The 22,053-nt window shown below is 37.9% G+C and overlaps 1 protein-coding gene across 6 annotated transcripts in view; it reads left to right on the top strand.

The window, feature by feature from the left end:
* Window positions 1–22,053, top strand: part of FBXO31 (F-box protein 31) — an 84,169-nt gene that overhangs the window by 51,453 nt on the left and 10,663 nt on the right. For all 6 annotated transcript variants that reach the window (XM_072636267.1, XM_072636266.1, XM_072636269.1 and 3 more), the window contains 5 exons: window positions 3,665–3,741; window positions 7,266–7,433; window positions 8,160–8,234; window positions 11,398–11,507; window positions 13,190–13,343. In XM_072636267.1, the coding sequence (XP_072492368.1) occupies window positions 3,665–3,741; window positions 7,266–7,433; window positions 8,160–8,234; window positions 11,398–11,507; window positions 13,190–13,343 (584 nt within the window). The remainder of the gene's footprint in view (window positions 1–3,664; window positions 3,742–7,265; window positions 7,434–8,159; window positions 8,235–11,397; window positions 11,508–13,189; window positions 13,344–22,053) is intronic.

The raw sequence follows: 22,053 nt of genomic DNA, 5'->3' as shown, positions 1-22,053 counted from the left end.
GTAAGTCTTCCTCATTCTAAGCCCAGGGCTTTATCTACTGTGCCACCTATTTCTACTCAAGTAGTGGATATACCTTAGCCAGTGTCAGTTGAACCAGAATAAAATATGATGGGGAAATGTTTAATTAAAAAATAAAAAATATAGTGCAACATAGATGATGTTAATTTACGTTTTTCTAGGTCAGTATGTTTGTAGGGATTGTTTCTATTTGAGTTTGACAGCACTACAACCTCATCTGTTCTTTGATAGTATAAGTTAAGGTTCTAGAACAGACTTCTTTGTAGATTTGAGGCACCAACCTGAATTTTTGTAATGATTTGATGCCTCATCCTCGTAAGTATGGCTCAGGTATGAATTTAATTGAGTTTCTGATAATTAATACTTGAGGAATATTAACTGCCTTTGTTTAGTGACTGAATTTTTTCAGAGTGTTCTAAGAACTTTCTTTAAATTTAATTGTGCCTTTTTTAAGGTGGGTTTTATTTTGGTTCCACAAATATACAAAGAATATCACTATGTGAAGGGATCTGTAGCCTAGTGTAGGGAAGTTCTGGTGTGGGAATTTCCTCTACCACTCATCACATTGTCTATGCCCTGAGTAATTAAGTGAGTTGTCCAGGGCTATGTAGCCAGGAAGATTAGAAGCAAGTCTGAAGCCACATGTTCCTTGCTATAGTTTGGCATTTTGTGTTCTTTATGTGAGACACAGGGGTCAGGTAAAGATTGAGAGGGAAAGAAGGAAGTTTGGAAATCTGACAGTAAGTTAAAAAATGTTTTTATTAAACATTAAGTAATACGTACTAGCTCCAGAAGTAAAAATTCTTGACATATTTTGCAAATTTCTTTGCTATGGAATGACCGAATGAGACTGTTGTTATTTCACTCTGTTATTTATGCTGTGGAGGAATTTTGGTGTATCAGATTATAAACTCATCAAGGTTCTGAACAGGATCAAAATAAGCCAGAGAAAGCTTTTCATTGGATTACTTATAGTATTTATACAGAGAAGCATGGACCTGGAAAGGACCTTCATAATCAGATACTCTGACCATATCGTATTAGAAATGAGGATGCTGAGGCTACAGAAATGAAGTGACTTGACTACAATTAAAAACTGATCCCCCAGTGACTGTGTTCTGTTCTGGGAGATAGCTATATCTTCCTTTTCTGCGGCTGTGTTTTACTTCCCATTATTTTAAAACTCTGCTTTATATTTCTTAATTCTTCCAGCAGTAGTCAACATTATCATGTTTTAGTATCCTCAAAATAATGTGAAAGTACAGTTTCGTAAAGTCTTCATCCTCTGCCTCTGAATTCATTGTTTTTTTTCGGTAGGTTCAGGGCTTTAAACTTTTTAGTTAGTTATAAGCCAGCAAGACTGGTTCTCAGTATCACTGTGGAAAAAAATTATCATCTACCAAGAATATATAATGGTCAAAATTTCTCTAGCAATATATTTTTTTCTTTTGATCTTTGAGTCTAAAGGACTTTATTATGAATGAAAAATATTTGTGGAGGTGTAAAGGGATAAAATGTCTTTTTCTAATATCATTTGTCTTTCCTAATATCATGTTATTTTCTCTGATTCTTTATCGCGTTGAATTTATACACATCCCCCCTCCCTCAAGTTTACAAGCATTTAAGTGCTTTAGACAGCTTGAGCAGATGACCATAACACACCATTTAGAAGTGAACTTAAATTACTTAGTCACTATTGAGACCCAAGGAACATTGTTTAAGACTAAAAGTGTTTTGATGTGTTGAATCATAATTTAATTCTGTCTGTGTGACCTTTGGATTTGAACACCTAGAATGCAATGTGATGTGCTGCATCAAAATGACAAGCAGCTATGGCTTACCTCCAGGGACAGGCTCTGTTTACAGATATCAAAGGTTCACTTGAACAAATCCTAGCCTGTCATTTTCTTTCATTTAAACTAAAAACAGGTGCTTTACCTTTTATTAACTGAAGTCAGTTTGTAGTTTAGCTCTTAAAAAGGGTGCAATATGAAGCAGAGGCTTTGTGATATAGTGTAACAATTTTTAATCCTTTATATTTATTAAAGAAAAGCAGCTTTGGCAGAGGGGTAGAGAAGGCTGGCCTGGGATCCAGGATTATCTGTCCTGCATCTGGTCAAGTCATTTAACTTCCTGTTAGTGCCCCAGGCAAACTCTTTATAGGCAAGGCCAGGTGTAGTAGGAAAGAGAGGGTATTTTCTCATCAAAAGCTTTTCCCACAGATTAAAATCAAGATCTGGAACAAAAAACCCCACTGAAATATACATTTATTTTTGAATTATATCAGTGTCTTTGATTTATCTTTCAGGGTTGGTTTGTGCAATTGTACCAGACCAGTTAAACCAACATTAAAGGTAGTAGTAGTAGCATTAACATGAGCAGTAGTAATAGTGGTAGTACTAGTATTAGTAACTGCCTCCAGAGTATATCAGATGTGATTACAAGGTAATAGTTACTTTTTTTTTTAAACAAACATCCCAGACTTTTTCCTTTGAGGGTAGTTCTCATTTTGGGAAAGAACCAAAAGTCATTTGGAGCCAAGTCTGGTGCTTGAACTGGGTAAATCCTCCATTTGTTCCAGAAAGAGGTATAGACTGTAAGCTGAAGAGACTGTTTTCTGATAGGGCTTCTGGCCTGCCTAACAACATGGTTGGAGGATGAAGTGTTGAAGAAGCAGCACTGCTCCAATGTGCATGTTTTTACTAACTTATCCATTACTGCCTCCTCTTCTTTTATCCCCATATTGATATTGATAGTCTCCAAGTTGATTCGTCTTTCCTAAATGTCTCTTGTGTTGGTCCTTGTCTTTCCTCCTGTTTCATGCTTACACTAGTGCTGTGGCCCGAAGTCCTTCCCGTACAGCTGCCATCCCACATGTGGGCATTAAACCTCCCCTGTCTTCCCATTAGTTGCCAGGAGAGGCCAGGCACCTCAGCTTGGTCCTTCAGGGTCACTTCAAGCTAGCTTTTTCCAGGCTTAGCTGTTTTTCCTTTTAGGTGCTCCCACCCCCCCTGGATTTTTTCCCTTTACTTATCCCAGGCTTACCTGCCTCTGTACCTGTTGGAACGTTGTCCCTCCTAAGTTATTTTGTCCATCTAACTCCTTCCAGACCCAAGCTTGAATACTGCTCCTTCTGTGCAATCTGATCTGGTTGGGTGGGAGTGCAGCTTGTCCTTCCCAGAACCAGTGGAATTTCTAATACACTCTGCCTGTTAGGGTTCTTTTTTTATACAAGTCACACCTCTCATTGGCAGAGTTACAACACTGTCTTGCATAAAACCCCCATACCAAGTGGGCCCATCTCTTGCAAACAATAGGTGCTCAGTAAATACTTGTTATTTGAATGAACTTTCTGTGATGTTTGTTTAAAAAAGACCCCATCTAAACTCATAACTCGGTGTCATTCAGAGATTTATTAAGCACTTGTTGTAATTGGAAATATCTTTTATTATTCATCCTCCAAACAATTCTAGATAAGATTTGCTGCTTTCTGTTTTTATAATAGATTTTGCACCCCAAAGCTCCATGTGATGTAACCTCATCTTTCCCCTCTCCACCCCCCACCCTTCTGCTTTTGTCAGCCTCTTTAATTCAACTTAGTGCATTCAGTTTGAGATGTACCCTTGATGTTTTTCTATTCCTGCAGTGCTTCACCGATATAGACATATTCTGGGATTGTGGCAGCCAGACATTGGGCCATATGGAGGTCTGTTGAATGTTGTGGTAAGTATTCGGAGAAGCTTTATTTATGTAAAAATAAACAACAAAAAAGTCACCTCCCCTTTTATTATTAATTTCTGTAGCAAACACTAATTAACATGACCTTTTCTGCATACAAAGAATCAAAAAAAGGGACTTGCTTATGAAACCTACCAACCTTTTGCCTTCAGAGGAACTTTAATGGTTGTCTTGTACACAAAGTTCAGAGCTGTTGGAGTGATATTTACTTAGGGTCACATCCATACTGGGACATTTTGGGGAAATACCATGAAGGTCCCACATTGAAGTTTTCATTTCTAGGTTCCTTATATTTTTACATGTCCAATAAACATATCTCTGAGGCCCCATTAACATTCATTGATTGTTTTTTACCTTCCCTATCTGCTAGCATTCATTCTTCTGTGAAATTGGGAATATTATCTAGAAATTCTACATAAGTATTTTTTCAGGGAGCCAGATTTTATTATCCTCTCATGCAAAGTCTGACTAGAAGTAACTTTTTAAATCTTATTCTTCATAGGCTTTCTGATAAGCAGATGTTGACTGTCAGAGAAACATTTCCATCTAGCCTGGTTTATATTTGGTTTCTTGTAGCTAGTGAATGACAGGCAAAGATTCATCAACATGGACCTCCTCTAGAGAATAATTCATAGCAGGGTGATTTTTTTCATTTGTTTGTGACTCAGTTTGAAAGATAGCGTCGGGGGACTGGAGCCTCCAGCTGGCCTTGGCCAAGGCTTAGACCTTTTCTGAACAGCTCCAAACTGCCCCCCTTGCCCCTAGGATCAGGCCCTGCATGCAGCAGTCAGTTACTGTGTCTGAGTGAAAGTGAACTGACTGTGTATGTCTCCAGATGCTGGTGTCCCTGTGGGACATGGTATTGTCATGAATCTTTAGCTTTAGGGCTAAGTTCTGACCAGTGATGACAGAAAGTACCAGTGCAGAGTCCCAGAGTGGGCTCCACGGGACCTCCACACACAACTGCTCCTGAACCTCCCAGAGCCCTGGGATCTCTGCTTTTGGGGAGCAGGGGTACATCGTGTGTGCTTCTGAAAGTACATAAGCATCACATGGCATATTTATCTGTACATTATATTTAATAGAGTACCATGCAGAGGGGGCTACTATCCTATCAGCAAGAGGTGACATTAAAACTAGGGGAGCAAAGCAACTGAAATTGGTTTACTTCCCTCCAGGCCACTTTGGGCAAATTGGAAGAATTGAAATTAGCATTTAGAAATAGGGTTTATCTGATCACCTATTAAATTCATTCTTACTTTGCTCTAAGAGTATACAGATTTATTAAGTTTATAGCTGTGATCCAAAAGAAAGACAGTTACTCTTGGATTTTAATAGGAGTAAGTAGATTGATTTTAGACGTAGTAAACAGTGGAGATCTTGAGTAGTGTAGTAATAATTTGATACCCTGAGGGCTATGTATGATACAGTGTTTTCTGCATATTAATCTGTATATTAAATGGGTAGTACCTTACATCAGTAATGTGAAATTCCTGGCCCATATCCCAGATTAAAATGTAATTGGGAAGTGTTTCACAAAATAAATAAAGATACAAGACAGCATAGTTAATGTTAATTTGTTTTCCAAATTAACTTGTAGCAAGGATTAGTTTCTATTTCAGTTTGATACCAGTGACATATCACAATAAGCCAAATTCTGCTTCTGAGATCCCAACCCCTTCAGTAGTTTTGGGATTTACTGGGACTATCCAAGGCATGAGCCCCCTGAGTCTTCCTCTGATACCTTATGATCTGGAAGAGTTTCTTTGAATTCTTGGCCAGCCCTAAACATCTAGTAAATTCCTTGGGAGTTCTAGTTACCTCTGGATCTAAACCTGAAGCCTGTGTACTACTGTTATGAATGTCTCTCAGTTGGCTAGGATCTCCCTTGTTGTTCCTTGGGCTAGGAAGTGATGGTGCAGAAAGGAAGGAAGGAGGGGGTGGGGCTGAAATTGCTCTCTGTGCCCTCTGATTGTAACCTGAAACCCTAAGGCAGCGTTGCTCCCAAGGATCCTAAGGTGTGTGGCAGGGCAACCTGTGTTGAGCAGCGTGCCAGCTGCAGAACACCTTTAATTAATTCTTTGTGAGATTTCATTGCAGCATATGCTGCAGGTATGATAAAACTCTGGGAATGAAGTAGGGTGCTGCTTGGGGAGTTTAAGCCCACCCTCTTGTACATGCCCAGTGTTAGAATTCTGTAAATCAAGGTGGGAAGCTGGCTCTTTGCCGCTCCTCTTTTATACAGTAAGTGTTTAAGTGGTTCACTAAAACCCACAAACCTGTTTTACCATTGAACGTCCAGTCTCCTGCCCACTCGCAAGCAAGTTCAGTAGTGGTCTAGTGTAGATAAGGTGATTTGGGAGGAAGGGAAGATTAAGATACATATTGAAATAACCCTCTATCATCCCCCTTTCCAGTATTTTAAATTTATATTCTAGCATTCTTTTTGAATGAGTTTTGGATCCTCTTGACTTTTTTCTACTCACTTTAAAAAGTAGATATAGCCGGTGAGACACATATGAAGGCAAATGGGCTGCTGGCTTAGTAGGAGTTGTATAACCTCATTTTCAGGGCATACAGAGCTGGTTTAAATGAACCACCCTGTACAGTTTTAGCCTTTGTTGTTTCAATTCAATATTTTGTTCCTTTGTCTTGAATTCTGCTGAGGGATAAATGTCCTTTGCAGCTTGAAAGAAGAAGCATTAATTAAGAATTCATTTTGGGAGGGGCATTTATCTAATGTTGTTAGAGAAAAAAATATGGCTTGCTTTTTGATTCTTCTCTTTGAGATGAGCATGTTAGATTTTTTTTTTTCCCTTTGAGCAAGGGGAGGGATGGTTTTTCTTATTGTCAGTGAACAGTAGAGGAAGAAAATAGTGAATTAGTAGAAGGAAATGGATAATTCCTTATGAAAGGATAACTGCCCCCATTATCTTGTCCCAGACTGTGATCTTGGCACAGCATAATATAGTTCACACAACTCTGGATTTGGAGTCACTCTGCCATATTCTACTTGTGTGAATTTGGGCTTAACTTAACTTCCTTTGGCCTTTGTTTGATAGGACTGCATAATGTGTGGGTGGGATTAGATATACTGTAAGATCTCTGCCAGCTCCAAACCTGTGATCCTAAGAGTTTAGAAACCGAAGATTGTCATTTTCCCAGCCTCGGTCTCTGGAACTAAAAGCCACATGCCTGGAGTTGGGTTCTGTATGACAAAGAAGATTTTGATTAATAAACTTTGATTCATAGAATGTCTTAAAATTGAAATCTTTATTAGAAAGTGCCTTTCTTTTTTTTCTCTCTCTCACTGAGAATCTGCCATCTACTTGAGTCCCAAGCTTCTAATTAGAAAAGCAGTCCTCAGAATTAAAGTATAGTCAGAGGAGGTAGTGGGGAAACAGCAGCATGTTGGAAGAGCCTAGGTTAGCATTATGGGAACATTTGAAACTAGTCAGTCACTGAAGGGTTTTTAACTCTTTCTCATAGTCTCTTCTCTTTTGGTACAGGTAGATGGTTTATTTATCATTGGTTGGATGTATCTGCCTCCCCATGACCCTCATGTTGATGACCCCATGAGATTTAAACCTCTATTTAGGATCCACTTAATGGAAAGAAAGTCTGCAACTGTTGAATGTATGTATGGCCACAAAGGGCCCCATAATGGCCATATTCAGGTAAGCTTAGTGCAAACTTCTCTACTTATGTGAACTAGGAGCATGTTCTAGGTCTCATGCCATTTGAGTTATGAGTTCATATTCTTGGCTTACGTTCATATATTGTGCCAGTAATATGCCATGGAGAAAGGAAGACAGTCTTTTAAACCTTGTCTCTCTTATGAATTATTTAGTTTCTTTTGACTTGATATAACTTTTGAAAGAATAATTCAAAGGAAACTATTGATTATCCATTAAGACTGAATTCTGGGTTATCATATGGTGGTTTTCCCACATTTGGGTCTTTCCTGTTGTAGGAGAACCTGCATTGCAGTAAACCACCCTCCCCTTGGCATTAGATTTTGGCAGATAATCAGGACCATCCCTGAGAAAAGTGGATTGTTTACCTTAATAGCAAACAGCCACTTTTTGCTTACCTAAGAAGCTCTGTGAGGGCACAATGCCTGTCTTTTTTCCTTCAATGTCACCTGTCCCCTTGCCTCTGAGAAGGGAGTTGTAATTTCAGGGTGTGATGATGTGCTTCTGCCATTTTAACCTTTCATGCTTACTGATTACCAACATTGCTTTTAAGATAGGATTGTTTGGTTAATTGAGTGAACCAGAGGGGCCTACCCTGGAGTGTTCCGATTTCCTGTTTCATGTTGCGTGCTTGAATCCCTTTTGCCAAATTGCTCACATAATACTTCTTGTGGTCAGTTCTCTTTTTCTCCTCCTGTGAATCACTAGATTGTAAAGAAGGATGAGTTTTCTACCAAGTGCAACCAGACAGATCACCACAGGATGTCTGGTGGGAGACAAGAGGTAAGTCTGTTTTTTTGCATGCAGGGGGGTGGGCACGGATATGTTACTCACTGTTTATTGCATCCCTCTTGGAGAAGGAGAGTGTAGAGATGTTATTAACAGAATACTCAGCACAGAGCTGCATTTTAATGCATTTTTAGAAGTTGTTCCATATGAATGTGTGCGAATGGATAGATTTTCTACCCTAGAATGAGTAAGCTAAGTTCACATTTATATTTAACATTTACTTCCCCTTTGTTAAGTGACTACAAGTATCTGTAGAAAGCTTAAAAAAACCCAAACCCTCCAAAAAGTAAAAGTATTTAATTTGATCAGAAGACATTTTTTAGTTCAAATAATATATTGGATTGTTTAAGAAGCTCCCAAGTCTGTTTTCTCAACATTTTGTAGCTATTCTAAATTTTGTAATTGGGGAACTGAGGTTATTGAAGAAAAAATCTTGAAATGCTAATTTTGTTATGTAGTGAAGGCTTCTCCTTTTGGATTGAGTGTTAGAGACAATCAGATGTATCACTTTATTTGGAACCTTCCTGTTCTTACTCCACTAACTGTACAGAAGCTTGCATGTCAGACACAGCCTTAGGGCTGCTGTCATGAGTCAGTGATTCTGTCTTCAGTGTAAACTACAAAGCTGTTAAAAAGAACCAATTTGGTTTCAGGTCTCCTTTTGTTTATATCGACGCCATTTTGTGCCTTATTTTATTGTTAACAGTACCTGATGTGTGTGAATATGTGTTTATGTATATAGTGCTTAAGGTTTGTAAACACTTTCACATGTGTTACCTCATTTAACCCTCAAAACAACCCCATTTGAGGTGATGCCACATAGGCATTATTATCCCTATTTTACAAATGAGGAAACTGAGGCTCAGAGAGGGTGACTTGCCCACAGTCACATAGCTGGTTAGTGGCAGAGGTGGGATGTGACCCCAGGTCTCTCCTGAGCCCAGGTCCAGAGCTCTTTCCATTATGCCATACTCTCTCATTTTGTTGTCAGCTTGAGTTGTAGGGACCTAGGCAGCACATGTATATAAAAATATCTAAGAGACTGGCTTTTAAAAATGTTAAAGTGGTGGTTTGTGTTTATTTGTTATAAATGAACTCCAAAGGGAGTTGGCAGCTGTCCCAGTCCCCAGCAATCTGCCTTCCATTAATTCCTCTAGTTAGAATCTGTTACAGTAGGAATTAAACACAAGCAGAATGTGTTCAACCTTAACATTTCAAGAGTACTCCTTTGTACTCCTGAATACCTGATAGATTGAGGTGATAACAAGTGGAAGCAAGTAACCTAAAGCGACCATCCAGTCTGCCTCCTGGAGAAGCTGAAACTGCTGCTTCTCTGGGCTTTGGCCTTGCTCAAGAAGGAGCTGCCACATACTGTGTGGGGAACTGTCTCCTAGCTTACCAGCGTGGGTGGTTGACAGCAAGTGGACGCATCATCACTTGCTGCTTACTGCATGTGTCTGTTCTGGTCAGGTTGTGGTTGTCTGTCTTAGGGTTGAAGGGGGTTAAAGACACATTGAAAAATAATTTCCCTTTTTTTCTTCTGCTGATCCTTGTTTCCAGTAGTGTTGCCCATTGTAGATGCTTTCGCAAACCCACAGGTTCTAGTGAAATGGGCAGTAATTACTCCCTTCAACAGGTGTATAAAAAGTTTTTAAGTAGTCTTCTTTGAAGGTTGAGTTTTTAAAGAATATATTTCTAGGGTCCTCAGGAAGAGTAGTTGTCAGAATATCGATTATAATTTAACCTTTTTTTGTCAGTTAAATGACACCTTTTATAGTCCCATTTAAACTCATAATTTGTCAGCTTATAAATTTACTTAATTGGTCATTCATTTGAGAAGTCAAATCAGTGAATTTGGTACCCAGCTAGGTTTTTTAATTTTATTTTTGATTTTAATTGTTTCTTTTTAACATTCCTTTTTTTAAAAAAAATTTTTCTCAATTTTCTCCCTCCAGCCCTGTTGAGAAGGCAAGTAGTATGATACCCATTTTACATCTGAAGCCATAGAATGCACATTTTCTGTATTAGCCATCCCTATAGATTTTTAATCTAATCGTTCACAGTAGCCATTATGAATCTTTATTCTTGGGATGCCTGCTGTTAGTGGTGTGAGATGAGAAGGGATAAATAAACCTCATTAAATGAGCTCATGACTTCATCAGATTATTAGTATGGTATTTATTGAGTGCCAGCTATAAGTAGTGCTAATCTTTCCCAGGAGGCATGCCAGATTTATTTTTTAAACTCCTTGAGGCACATGGACATCTAGTACCAGTGGGCCTAGGCCAGGAGGAGGGACTAGAGAATGACATGCTCCCCTCACCACTTTACTGTTAAAAACCATCTCATGATTCAGATTGCCATAAATGCCACCCCGCCTACTAGGCCATCATTCACTTAGCAAGGTGTGCACAGTTTTGTAGAGGTTCTGGGATTGTTCCTGATCTTATCTAGAGCTTAGAACTGTTGCTTCTGTTTAGAAGTTAAGCTTCTTAATGAATTTTTTGGTTCCCTTCCCCGTCTATCCCCAGGTCCAGTGCTCTAATAAGCTGTTGTTGGAACAAATATACTTAAGGGATTTTTTTTTGACTGGTTTGTTTGGATTGATTGATATCTTAGTGTTGGTGTTGATGTGTCCTTTGTGTTCATAGAAAGTTAAGTTCTAACTCTGCCCAAGGCCTTGTCTTTGATACCATTCACAGCATTTATAGCAAAATGTTTGTGTGTTATAATCACACTTTAATTTTCACCCTCACATTTATGTTAATGTTTCCTTGGCCTTGAATAATACCTTTCTTTTAAAGAACCCCATCACAATGGGCAGTTGATTCATTTTTGTTAACCTGCTTGGATTAGGGAAAGTAAAATACTCCAAAACACTTGACAAATTGTAATAATTTGGAAATAAAATGTGAATCTGCTTAATATTAGAATTAATTCTAAATAATGTTGAAAAACACTTTGCAGAATTAGGAACTGAGTTTTGTATGAACTGATAGCTTGTGTAGTTTTTAGAGTTAAATATTATATTCTAGGACACAGTAGAAATATACTTATACATTAGTCTGTTACTGAACAACTGGGAAATGATCATTTAGAGATATCTGTTCATGCCAATTTTCTGTGGAGAGTTTTATAAATTTTACTGCTTTGGCAGGAATTCCGAACATGGCTGAGAGAAGAATGGGGACGAACCTTGGAAGACATTTTCCATGAACACATGCAAGAGCTTATCTTGATGAAGTTCATTTATACCAGTCAATATGAGTGAGTGTTGACACTACATGCAGAGAAGTCCTGCTTGCATCCTGCCTCCTCTAACACTGATGAAGTTCCACCAATGGCTTGCTGGTTTGAGAGGACTTTGAGCGTTTGGATTTTTGTCTATGCAAAACAGATACCCAAATACACATATAACATGCCTCTGTTTATACACACACACTCCACAGTAGTTTATTGGTCTACAATTTAGTCAGTGTACGTACATTCTTTCCAAAGGTCATGCATATCAGTCTTTCTATTGCTTGGTAGGAAAGTCTTTGAGAATCGCTGAATTCGTCAGTTTGTTTCCTTGTAGCCATAATAATCATGACCCTTTCTTCTGTACTTAATAAGGCTAGTCCTCAGATGGCAGACAAACATTCTTTCACCAAGTTTGTACTGGATACTTTCCTGGTTTGGTAGGACCTCAGAGTTAGACTTCAGTGGAATCTGTCTTTCTCTCCTTACATCAGAGTTAGAATTTAATGAAATTTCTCTCTATGTTTCTTTCTACCTTTTTCTCTGTATTTTCTCTTTATTTCTTAATACATACATACATATGTATGTATGTGTGTGTGTATATGTGTTGATATATGTATTCACTTTAAATATTAATTTTTTTTCAATTAACAAACATCTATTTTCTCTCCATCTTTCAAGGAGAAAAATAAAGAAAAACAAAACCGTTCGAATATCTCTGGACAGTTAAGCAAAACTAAGCTCCACATTAGCTATGTCCAAAAAATATTTATCTCAATCTGTACCTTGGTTTCCATCACCTCCCCTTTCATTAGGAGGTAGAGAGCGTACTTCAATCAGTTCTCTGGATTGTCATTGGTCATTGAATTAGACTTCTTAAGTCTTTCACTTTTTGTATATGTGTATTTGTGTGCATGTGTATAATGCATATAACAATGTTGTTTAGGTATCCTTCCTTTGGAAAGGCAAATGCAATGTAGCGGATGGAGTATTGGGCTTGAATTTCAGGAAGACTTAGGTTGATATTTACTAGTTTTGTGATGCTGGCAAGTCCCTTCACTTCATTGAGCCTCAGGCAGCTCTCCAAACCTCATCTATTGAGTTATAGATGAATTGTGAGACCACACTAATGAGATCTCAGATTCTTGCTGTATGGACTCATATTTGTGTACAGACTTGAGATGCTGTTCTCTCTACTTGAGCTGTGAATTCTTTTGTCTTATTATTATCCCCTCTGGACAAGATGTTTTTCAAATCTTGTCTTTGCTGATGATATCTTAGATACTCACATGTTCTAAACCCTACTTGGACTACTATGTCATACAGATCTTCCTCTGGGTGATGTGATTTTTATTCAGGGATAACAGAAGCAAGGAGTTGTTGGAACTAGATCTGGCATATTTGCCACACAACAACAAAATGATTTTACTGGTTTTTAAAGGATTCTCCTGTTACTTGATGACATATTTTGCTGTGTGCTGGGGAGGGTTTTTTGGATGGGGATTGGTGTTAAGACTGATGAACTGTGGGAGGGAGAGAAGTTTATCTTCTGGGAGTGAATGTCTTAGTAGTTTTATGACCAAAAAAACCCTGTATTTCCAGAAGTTTAAAGAAGGAAGGATAGATGGTAGTTTCTTCCAGGAATTCAGAAACCTTGATGTTGTCACTGCTCTGCTGATTTTTGTTCATTTGGTTTCCATCTTCTGCAGCAATTGTCTGACATATAGAAGGATCTACCTCCCTCCTAGAAGACCTGATGATCTCATCAAGCCAGGCCTCTTCAAGGGAACTTATGGGAGTCATGGCTTAGAGATTGTCATGCTGAGCTTTCATGGGAAATGTGCCAAAGGAACAAAGATAACGGTAAGACTGTTGTCATTGTCTCCTTGCCTGTGTGGCTGTCTGGCTCCTTTGACTTCAGAATCATTTACAGCATTTACCTTTTCTTGTGATCAGTTTGGAGAATAATGTGAATTGAACAAGGTGATAGAAAGATCCCTCAGTGTTGGAAAGCCTGTGATCATCTCATAGATTTAGAAATGGAAGAGACCTTGGAAATTGTCAAGTCCTACTCTTAGATTTTACTCTTGAAAAAATCAAGGCCCAGAGAGAGGGCTGTGACTTCCTGAAGCATGACTTTGATTGTAGTAGGCAAATGTGGCATTTGAACTTAGATCCATCACTGCTCTAGGACTTGAATTTGAATTCCGGCTCTGCTCCTTCCTCTCTGTGTGACCAGGGGCCAGCAGGTGTCCTGAGCTCTTCTGGTTTGAGTGTCTTCATCTGTACTCTCTGGTGTTCTGTCAGCGGCATCTAGTAAGAGGGGATCTCTGGACAAGTGGCATTCAGGCAGGGAGATGGAGCTCACCAGATACTAGTGACTAGCTTACCTCTGTGCTCCAGCTTGTGGCCGAAAAGTGAAATTGTTTAGATGCTGAATCAGAAGAATCCTGGGTTCAAGTCCTACTTCTCATACTGTATAACTCAGGGCAAGTCTCTTAGCCTTTCTGCCCTTCAGTTTTCTTATCTGTCAAATGAGATGGTCTCTACCACACAGAGCACTGGTGAGGCTTAAGTGAGATAGTATAAGCAAGGTACTCTGTAAATGTAATGCACTATGGAAAGACTAGATGCTGCAGTTGGTGCTTTTTAGCAGCTTTACATTTGGGAATCTGAACTCCAGCAGAGTGGTGGGTCATTCATCTATTCCCTTGCCTATGAGGATTGGTATAGGTGATCTCAGCTTTAAAGAGAAGTGGCCTTCTTGGATGAATTACTTGTATTTGTGCACAGACATGAAATACTGTTCTCTCTACTTGATTTGTGAATTCTTTTGTCTTATTCTTATCCCCTTTGGACAAGATGTTTTTCAAATCTTGTACTTGCTGATGATGTCTTAGATGCTCACATGTTCTCAACTGTGTTTGGACTACTGTGTCATATAGTTGTAAAAAAAAAAGTTGTAAAAATGATCTTTTAGGTCCCTTCTAGCTATAAATTTGTTGTTTTGTGTTTACACCTTTTAAAAGCTGATCTTGGAATTGCTAATAAAGTCCTGTCTAACTGTTGTGTTTTGGGTTCAATGAGGTCAGCCAATGTCTCAGCCAAATATCCCAAGGGGAGCCAGCCTATTGATGGTTGACTGTGTTTTTCAGGACTCTTTCCCATTACTGGGGAGGTATCAAGGACCCATAGACCTGCCCTGTTCGGACAAGTAATGCCACTAAGGCATTTTTGTAGAGAAAGAGCTGTTCCCCTGTAATGGCAAGTAAAATTAGGATCTTTTGCTGGTTTTTGTTTTAGTATAATCAAGTGTCTGATTGAATTTTGCCTTTATTAGTCAAGAGTCTTTACTAGGAGTAAAGTACAGAAACAGCTTCTTTAACTAGAAATAGTATATGTATTTGTATTGTTAATGTGATTAAAGATGGTTCCCACCCATTGATGGGCTGGCCCATTGTGGGAAGCTTGATGAGGGGAGTTGTTTTGTAGGAGGGTCACAAGTACCTTTTGTTTTTTTATTGAGGCACTGGGTTAAAGGGTTGTGATGCCCTCTGCCTCTAAAAAAGGTATAAAAACTCTGAGTTGAGGTTTTACTTTGGGGCTTAGTTTTTGGTAAGAAGGTTTGAGTGCCAGATGAGGAACTCTGGGAGCCCACTAAGGAGCCCCTGACTTTGAGAACCCAGATGTGGTGCTTCCCTCTCTGATAACATGGTCAGACAACTATACCTGTCTGTTGAATTATGATCAGGAAGAAGAAGCCACGTCTGTTGATTACTTTGGGGCTTACTGACTGTGTTTGTTTGGCCAGATGATGACTCTGGGAAGCTGCTAAGGAGCACCCCAGATTTGAGAACCCAGTTGTCATTCTTCTCTCTTGTAACGATGGTCAGGCAGTTGAGGTCCAATTGTCTGTTGAATTCAGGCAGAGGAAGCCATGTCTGTTGATCTTTTGATTTCTCTGCATTTTCTTTGAAATTCAGGGTGCTGATTCTCTGAACTAACTGAATGATACATTTTCTTGGTTAAAGGAGTGATACATGTGTTCGATTAAAGTGATTGTTAACACCTTGAAAGTTGCCTTTCCTTTTATGAATGCAGATCTAAGAACCTGTGATAGCAGGCCCCCCTGTATATGTTGGGGTACTTACTGCTACACCCCACCAGCTCCAGGCAGTTGTAAGGCAAAAGATGGGTTGAGTTTTCTACTCGGCTGCTTTCATCACCTCCAGCTACCCAAAGCAGGAGTGTGGACAGAGCCAGAGATGCTTCTTCAATGTGAGTGAGTTTGGCTCAGTCCAGTTTAACTCAGTCAAGTCCCACATAAATAATCCTTTCGGGGCAGCTCAACTTTTTTATTCCTCTGATTGCTCCCCTCAGGGCTAATTACTACTTCTTTCTTCACTTTCAAGGTCAGTTATTTCTTACTAGTTTATCCCATTTCAACCTCTGACCAAGAGTGACTGCTTGTTCTCTGACCCCTCAGTTTTGTGGAGAGCTGGTAGTGTTTTTAGGGGGTAGGCTGGGTAGGGATCTGGCCTCAGATACTCCCCCAGGGATTTCAGGTTGCAACTGTTTCGTTGCTGCTGCCTGACCCCTACATCTCAGCCTTTGTCCACTGAACTCTGTTTGTAGAAATTCCCTCCTTAAGTTCCACTTTGTTTGGGATGGGAATCCATGACTTATGTCTGTACTTCTCCTGCCCTCTAACCCCAGCCTAACCCTGCTGTTTTTTTGGTCTTTACAAGAAATACTTTTTTAGTAGACTGATCAGCCCAGCTGTTTAGTTTAGCCCAGGTTCACATTCTTTTCTTTGGAATTCTTGTATTCTTTAAAAGTTTCAGATATCTTCAGAACTTTGCACCCTCCACCCAACATTGTTTTTTTTATGGATTAACATAAACTAGTTGCATAATTGCAAATCAGTTCTGACTTAGCTAGACTGTATACATCCCTACATTTACTCCGATTTTTACTACAAACCTTTGAACAAAGATGCACTACATGGGTACTGACACAAGTGACTTATGTGACATCAGAGCAAATAGATGGGAATCATGGGGTTAATGTTGGTTCTACAAGATTTTCCTCCCTGGAGAGGTGGAGAGAAGCCAGAAATCTGCATAAGTACTCCTCAGTTTCCCTCAGAAGCAACATTAAATCAAGCCTCTAAATGGATTCTGGAAGGACAGGACCTACGAAAAGATGGAGTGAAACAACTTTCCAGCTTAAGATAACTTGGAGGGAAAGGTCTTCTTACTTGAATAAGAGGAGCATAGCCCAGTACAGATGATGTCCAGACAAGTCAGTGGGAGGCTCTTAACCCCAACATAGATCAGCAACTGAGGCCCCTTAGCCCTGGCTCAGCAGACCAGTAGCACAGCAGGATAGCTATGAGGTCTCCAGTTCCAGAGCAGAAGGCAAGTTGCCAGTCCTGGAAACCAGGCAACAACAGGCGTGACTAGGCTGGGCCACCCCAGCACAGTGAATAAACTGCTAGCATCTGAGGCCTCAGTGCACAAAGCCAGTGACCAGGCCCTTGGCCCCAGCACAAGAAGATTGGGACAGTGCACAGTACACTCTGTGCCCTGAGAAGAGAGCCCAACTTTTAAAGCCATGAAAAAGGCAAAAAAAAAAAAAATGAGCAAGAAGCAGAAAAGAACCTTGACCATAGAAAATTACTATGGTGACAGGGAAGATCACAACATAAACTCAGCAGAGTATAACATTGTCAGTATACCTACATGCCAAACGTCAAATAGGAAGATGAATTGGTCTCAAGCCCAAAAAGCCTTCTTTGAAGAGCTCATAAAGGATTTTAAAAGTCAAATAAGAGAGGTCAAGGAAAAATTGGAAAAAGAAATGAGAAGGATGTGAGAAAGTCAACAACTTGGAAAAGGAAGGATAGAAATTGAAGAAAACAATTCCTTAAAAAATACAGTTGGCCAGGTAGAAAAAAAAACCCTCTAAAGAAAACCCTGTAAAGAGTAGAATTGGCCACAACATGCTGTGAATATGTCCTGTTAGCCGAAGAATTTCCTGCACTTTCTGGTTCAGGCTTCCCTACATAAAATTTAACAACTGCCTTACTGCTATTCCTCTTAGCCAAAAGTTCCCTAAATATTAATGTTGAACATAAATAACTATATTGCAAACACAAAATACTCATGAATATGTGAAGCATATACATATATTTGAAGAAAAACTATTACTCTACTAAATAATAGTACACAATCACAAAATGACTGATTACTGCTTAACTTATGAATAGTATATAAGATTTTTTTTTACTGTTAATTTGGACAAGAAATCAGATGTCTGTAAATGACGTAAGGTTTCCTCATCTGTAAAATGTACCCATGATCTCTCAGGATTTTTCACCTCCAACATTCTATGACTCTTTGATTGTATCTTTACATGTAGCAAAGTGACTAACTTTAGTATCAGAGTTTTTATTGGAGAGAGAGAGAGAGAGAGAGAGAGAGAGAGAGAGAGGAGAGGAGAGAGAGAGAGACTTCAGAGATTGAGCGGTTCCGTTAAGAAATATATTTTGAGTTACAGCTTTTAACTTGGCCTGTTAAACCGTCTCATTTTCCCCTTAATGGTTGGGAAATTGTGGTTGTTTGAAAATATGATTATCTGCTTTGTTCCTTTCCCATAATCTCCATTAAAAGTAAACTTGAGGAAGCCATGGTTTATAATCTATACTAAATATTTAAGCATTGGTCTTGATTTTGATTGAAGTATTCCAATCTAACCCTCCTTCAGATATGCCAGGCTTAGCTTTACTTTTTATTTCATGAGTCTATTCTAAAATAATTTTAATGCATAATTTTATAATCTGTCTAATGTTCCTTCCCCCTGTATTTTTGTTGGAAATAGATATTATTCAGTATTAGTAAAATTACTTAGTTCTTTAAATTGCATAGACTACAAATATTACTATATAGACTACCAGAAACCCTGAACTTGGAATTCATTCTTTAATAGTAAGAGTAGAATTTGTTTGCACACATATTTATTAAGTTTACTCTTTATGCTCACCACATTATGAGGAAAACAAAGGTTAAGTAACATCACCATCATCCTCTTTCTGAATTTGTTCCCAAATATAGACTACATTCCTAAAATGAGATGTCTCTGAAAGGAAAAAATGTGGTTGCACTCACATTTTACTCTCAGCCAAGGTATTTGGTAAAGGGAAGAGTTCAGCCTATTTTTTCTTAATATATTAATCAACTCAAAAGATTTTTGCTCCCAAATAACTTTCAAAAACTGGTAAGAAATAAATCTTGAATTTAGTGATATGTAGGCAGAAAGTTTAACTACACTATCAGTTAATCTTGGATAAATTTCATTTCTCAGAAACTGGAATGTTTGGGGGGAAAAAAGTAATTTAAATGTGGTCTGCATTGTTTTTGAAATTGGTGGGTTTCTCTAATGTTTATTGGGCACCTATTTTAAAGATTCTTCTTATTTCAGCGAAATCTTGTAATGTGCTTTGTAGTTATTGTTGACCCAATAAACTTTCAAATAAATATCACCTTAATTTAAAAAAAAAAGAGTAGAATTGGCCAAATGGAAAAGGAGGTACAAAAGTTAACTGAAGAAAATAATTCCTTAAAATTAGAACTGGGCAAGTGGAAGCTAATGCCTTTATGAGACATCAAGAAAGAGTGCAGTAAAATCAAAAGAGTGAAAAAAATAGAAGAAATTGTAAGATACCTCACTGGAAAAACAACTGACCTGGAGATAATTTAAGAATTATTGGTCTACCTGAAAGCGATGATAAAAACAAGAAATTATCAAAGAAAACTGCCCTGATATTCTAGAACCAGAGGGCAAAATAGTCATTGAAAGAATACACTGATCACCTCCTGAAAGAGATCACAAAATGAAAACTCCAAGGAATATTGTAGCCAAATTCCAGAATTATCAAGTCAAGGAGAAAATATTGTAAGCAGCCAGATTACACAGGACTTAATCAGCTTCTATATTAAAGGATCAGAGGGCCTGGAATATATTCTGGATGGCAAAGGAACTTGGATTACAATCAAGAAGAAACTCCTCAGGAAAATTGAGCATGATCTTTCAGAGGAAAAGATGGATATTCAGTGAAATAGGGGACTTTCAGTCATTCCTGATGAAAAGACCAGAGCTGAATAGAAAATTCAATCTTTTGTCAAATATAAGACTCAAGAGAAGCACAAAAAAGTAAACAGGAAAAAAACAAAAACACGTGTTATTCAATAAGGTTAAGTTGTTTACAATCCTTACATGGGAAGATGATACTTGTAACTCCAGAGAACTGTATCTTTATTAGGGCAGTTGGAAGGAGTATACTTAGAGGATGTGGGTATAAGTTGTCTTTGATATGATATTTTAAAAAATTAAGAGGTAAAAAAAAAAGATTGTATTGAGAGAAGAGGAAAGAGTGAGGCAGAATAGGGTAAATTATATCACATGAAGAGGCACAAAAATACTATTACAGTAGAGAGAAAGGAGGAGGGGGTGAGCATTGTTTGAACCTTATTCTCATCAGATTTGTCTCAGAGAGGGAATAGCATACTCAGTTGGGTAGAGAAATCTGTCTTACCATATAGGGAAGCAGGAGGAGAAAAGGGAAAGAAAAGGGAGGGAAAGGAAGGCAGATCAAGGGAGGTGGTTGTCAGAAGCAAAATAGTGATGAGGAGGGCAAGGGTGAAAGGAGAAAAGTATAAACTGGGGCAAAATAGGATGAAATGAAAGACAGTAATCTTAACAGTAAATGTGAATGAGATGAACTCTCCCACAAAACAGAAGTGAATAGCAGAGGGAATTAGAAACCATAATCCTATAATATGTTATTTACAAGAAACACATTTGAAGCAGAGGGCTACAAACAGAATAAAGGTAGAAGGCCAGAGTAGAATATATGGGGTAGCAGTCCTTGATCTCAGGCAAAGCAAAAGCAAAAATAGATCAAATTAAAATAGATAAGAAGGAAACTACATCATGCTAAAAGGCACTATTGACAATGAAGTAATATCAATACTAAACATATATGCACCAAGTGGTATAGCATCCAAATTCTTAGAGGAGAATATAAGGGAGTTATAGGAAGAAATAGATAACAAAACTATGTACTGTACACTATATAGTATATAGTAAACTATATATACTATACCCAGTCTCTCCTCTTCAAAATTAGATAAACAAGAAGTTAAGGAGGTGAACAGAATTTTAGAAAAGTTAGATATGATAGACATCTGAAGAAAAGTGAATGAGGATAGAAAGAAATATACCTTTTTCTCAGTGATACATGGTACCTATACAAAAATTGACCGTGTTTTAAGTATAAAAACCTCACAATCCAATTCAGAAAGGCAGAAATATAAAATGCATCCTTTTCAGATCATGGTGCAATAAATAAAAATTATGTGCAATTAAAGGGCCATGGAAAGATAGACTAAAAATTCATTGGAAACTAAATAATCAGATCCTAAAGAATGAGTAGGTCAAACAACAAATCAGAAATAATAATTTCATCAAAGAGAACAACAATGAGACATTATACCAAAAACTTACAGGATGTAGGCAAAGCAGTTAGTCCTTAGGGACTGAAAGCTTACATGAATAAAATAGAGAAAGAAGAGATGAATGAATCAGGCATGCACCTAAAAAGCTAGAACAGAACAAACTAAAAACCCCTAATCAAATACCAAATTGGAAACTCTAAAAATCAAAGAAGAGATTAATAAAATTGAAATTAAGAAAGCTCTTGAACTAATAAAACGAAGGTAGTTTTATGAAAAACTCAACAAAATAGGTAAACTTTTGGTTGATTGAAAAAATGAAGAAAACCATATTGGTAATTTACCAATAATGAAGAGGAAATTAAAACAGTAATTAGGAGCTATTTTGTCCAAATATATGTCAATAAATCTGATAATCTATGTGAAAGGAATAAATATTCACAAAAATATGAATTGCCCAAATTAACAGAAAAGGAAATAAAGTACTTAACCCCATTTCAGAAAAAGAAATTGAACAAGCCATCAATGAACTCCCTAAGAAAAAAATCTGCAGGGCGAGGTGGATTTTCAAGTGAATTCTACCAAACGTTTAAAAACAGTTAATTCCAATACTAGATAAACTATTTAGAAAAATAGGTGAAGGAATCACTAAATTCTTTTTAATGATACAAATATAGTGCTGATACTTAAACCAGGAAGAGCCAAAGAAAGAAAATTATGGACCAATTTCACTAATGAATTTTGATGTAAAATTTTTAAATAAAACATTAGCGAAGAGATCACATCAATTTGTTGTGAGGATAATACATTATGACCAGGTGGGATTTATGCCAGGAATATAGGGTTGGTTTGATATTAGGAAAACTATCAGCATAATTGACTATATTAATAACAAGACTAATAGAAATCGTATGATCATCTCAATAGATGCTGAAAAAGCTTTTGACAAAATACAGTGCCCATTCCTATTAAAAACACTGGAGGGCACAGGAATAAATGGAGTTTTCCTTAAAATGATAAGTAGCATCTGTCTAAAATCATCAGCAAGCATTACGTGT

The sequence above is a fragment of the Notamacropus eugenii genome, chromosome 1 (assembly GCF_028372415.1).
Source record: "Notamacropus eugenii isolate mMacEug1 chromosome 1, mMacEug1.pri_v2, whole genome shotgun sequence".
Taxonomy (NCBI): Eukaryota; Metazoa; Chordata; class Mammalia; order Diprotodontia; family Macropodidae; genus Notamacropus; species Notamacropus eugenii.
Note: the sequence above shows the minus strand (reverse complement) of the source record. Positions and strands in the feature narration are given on the sequence as shown.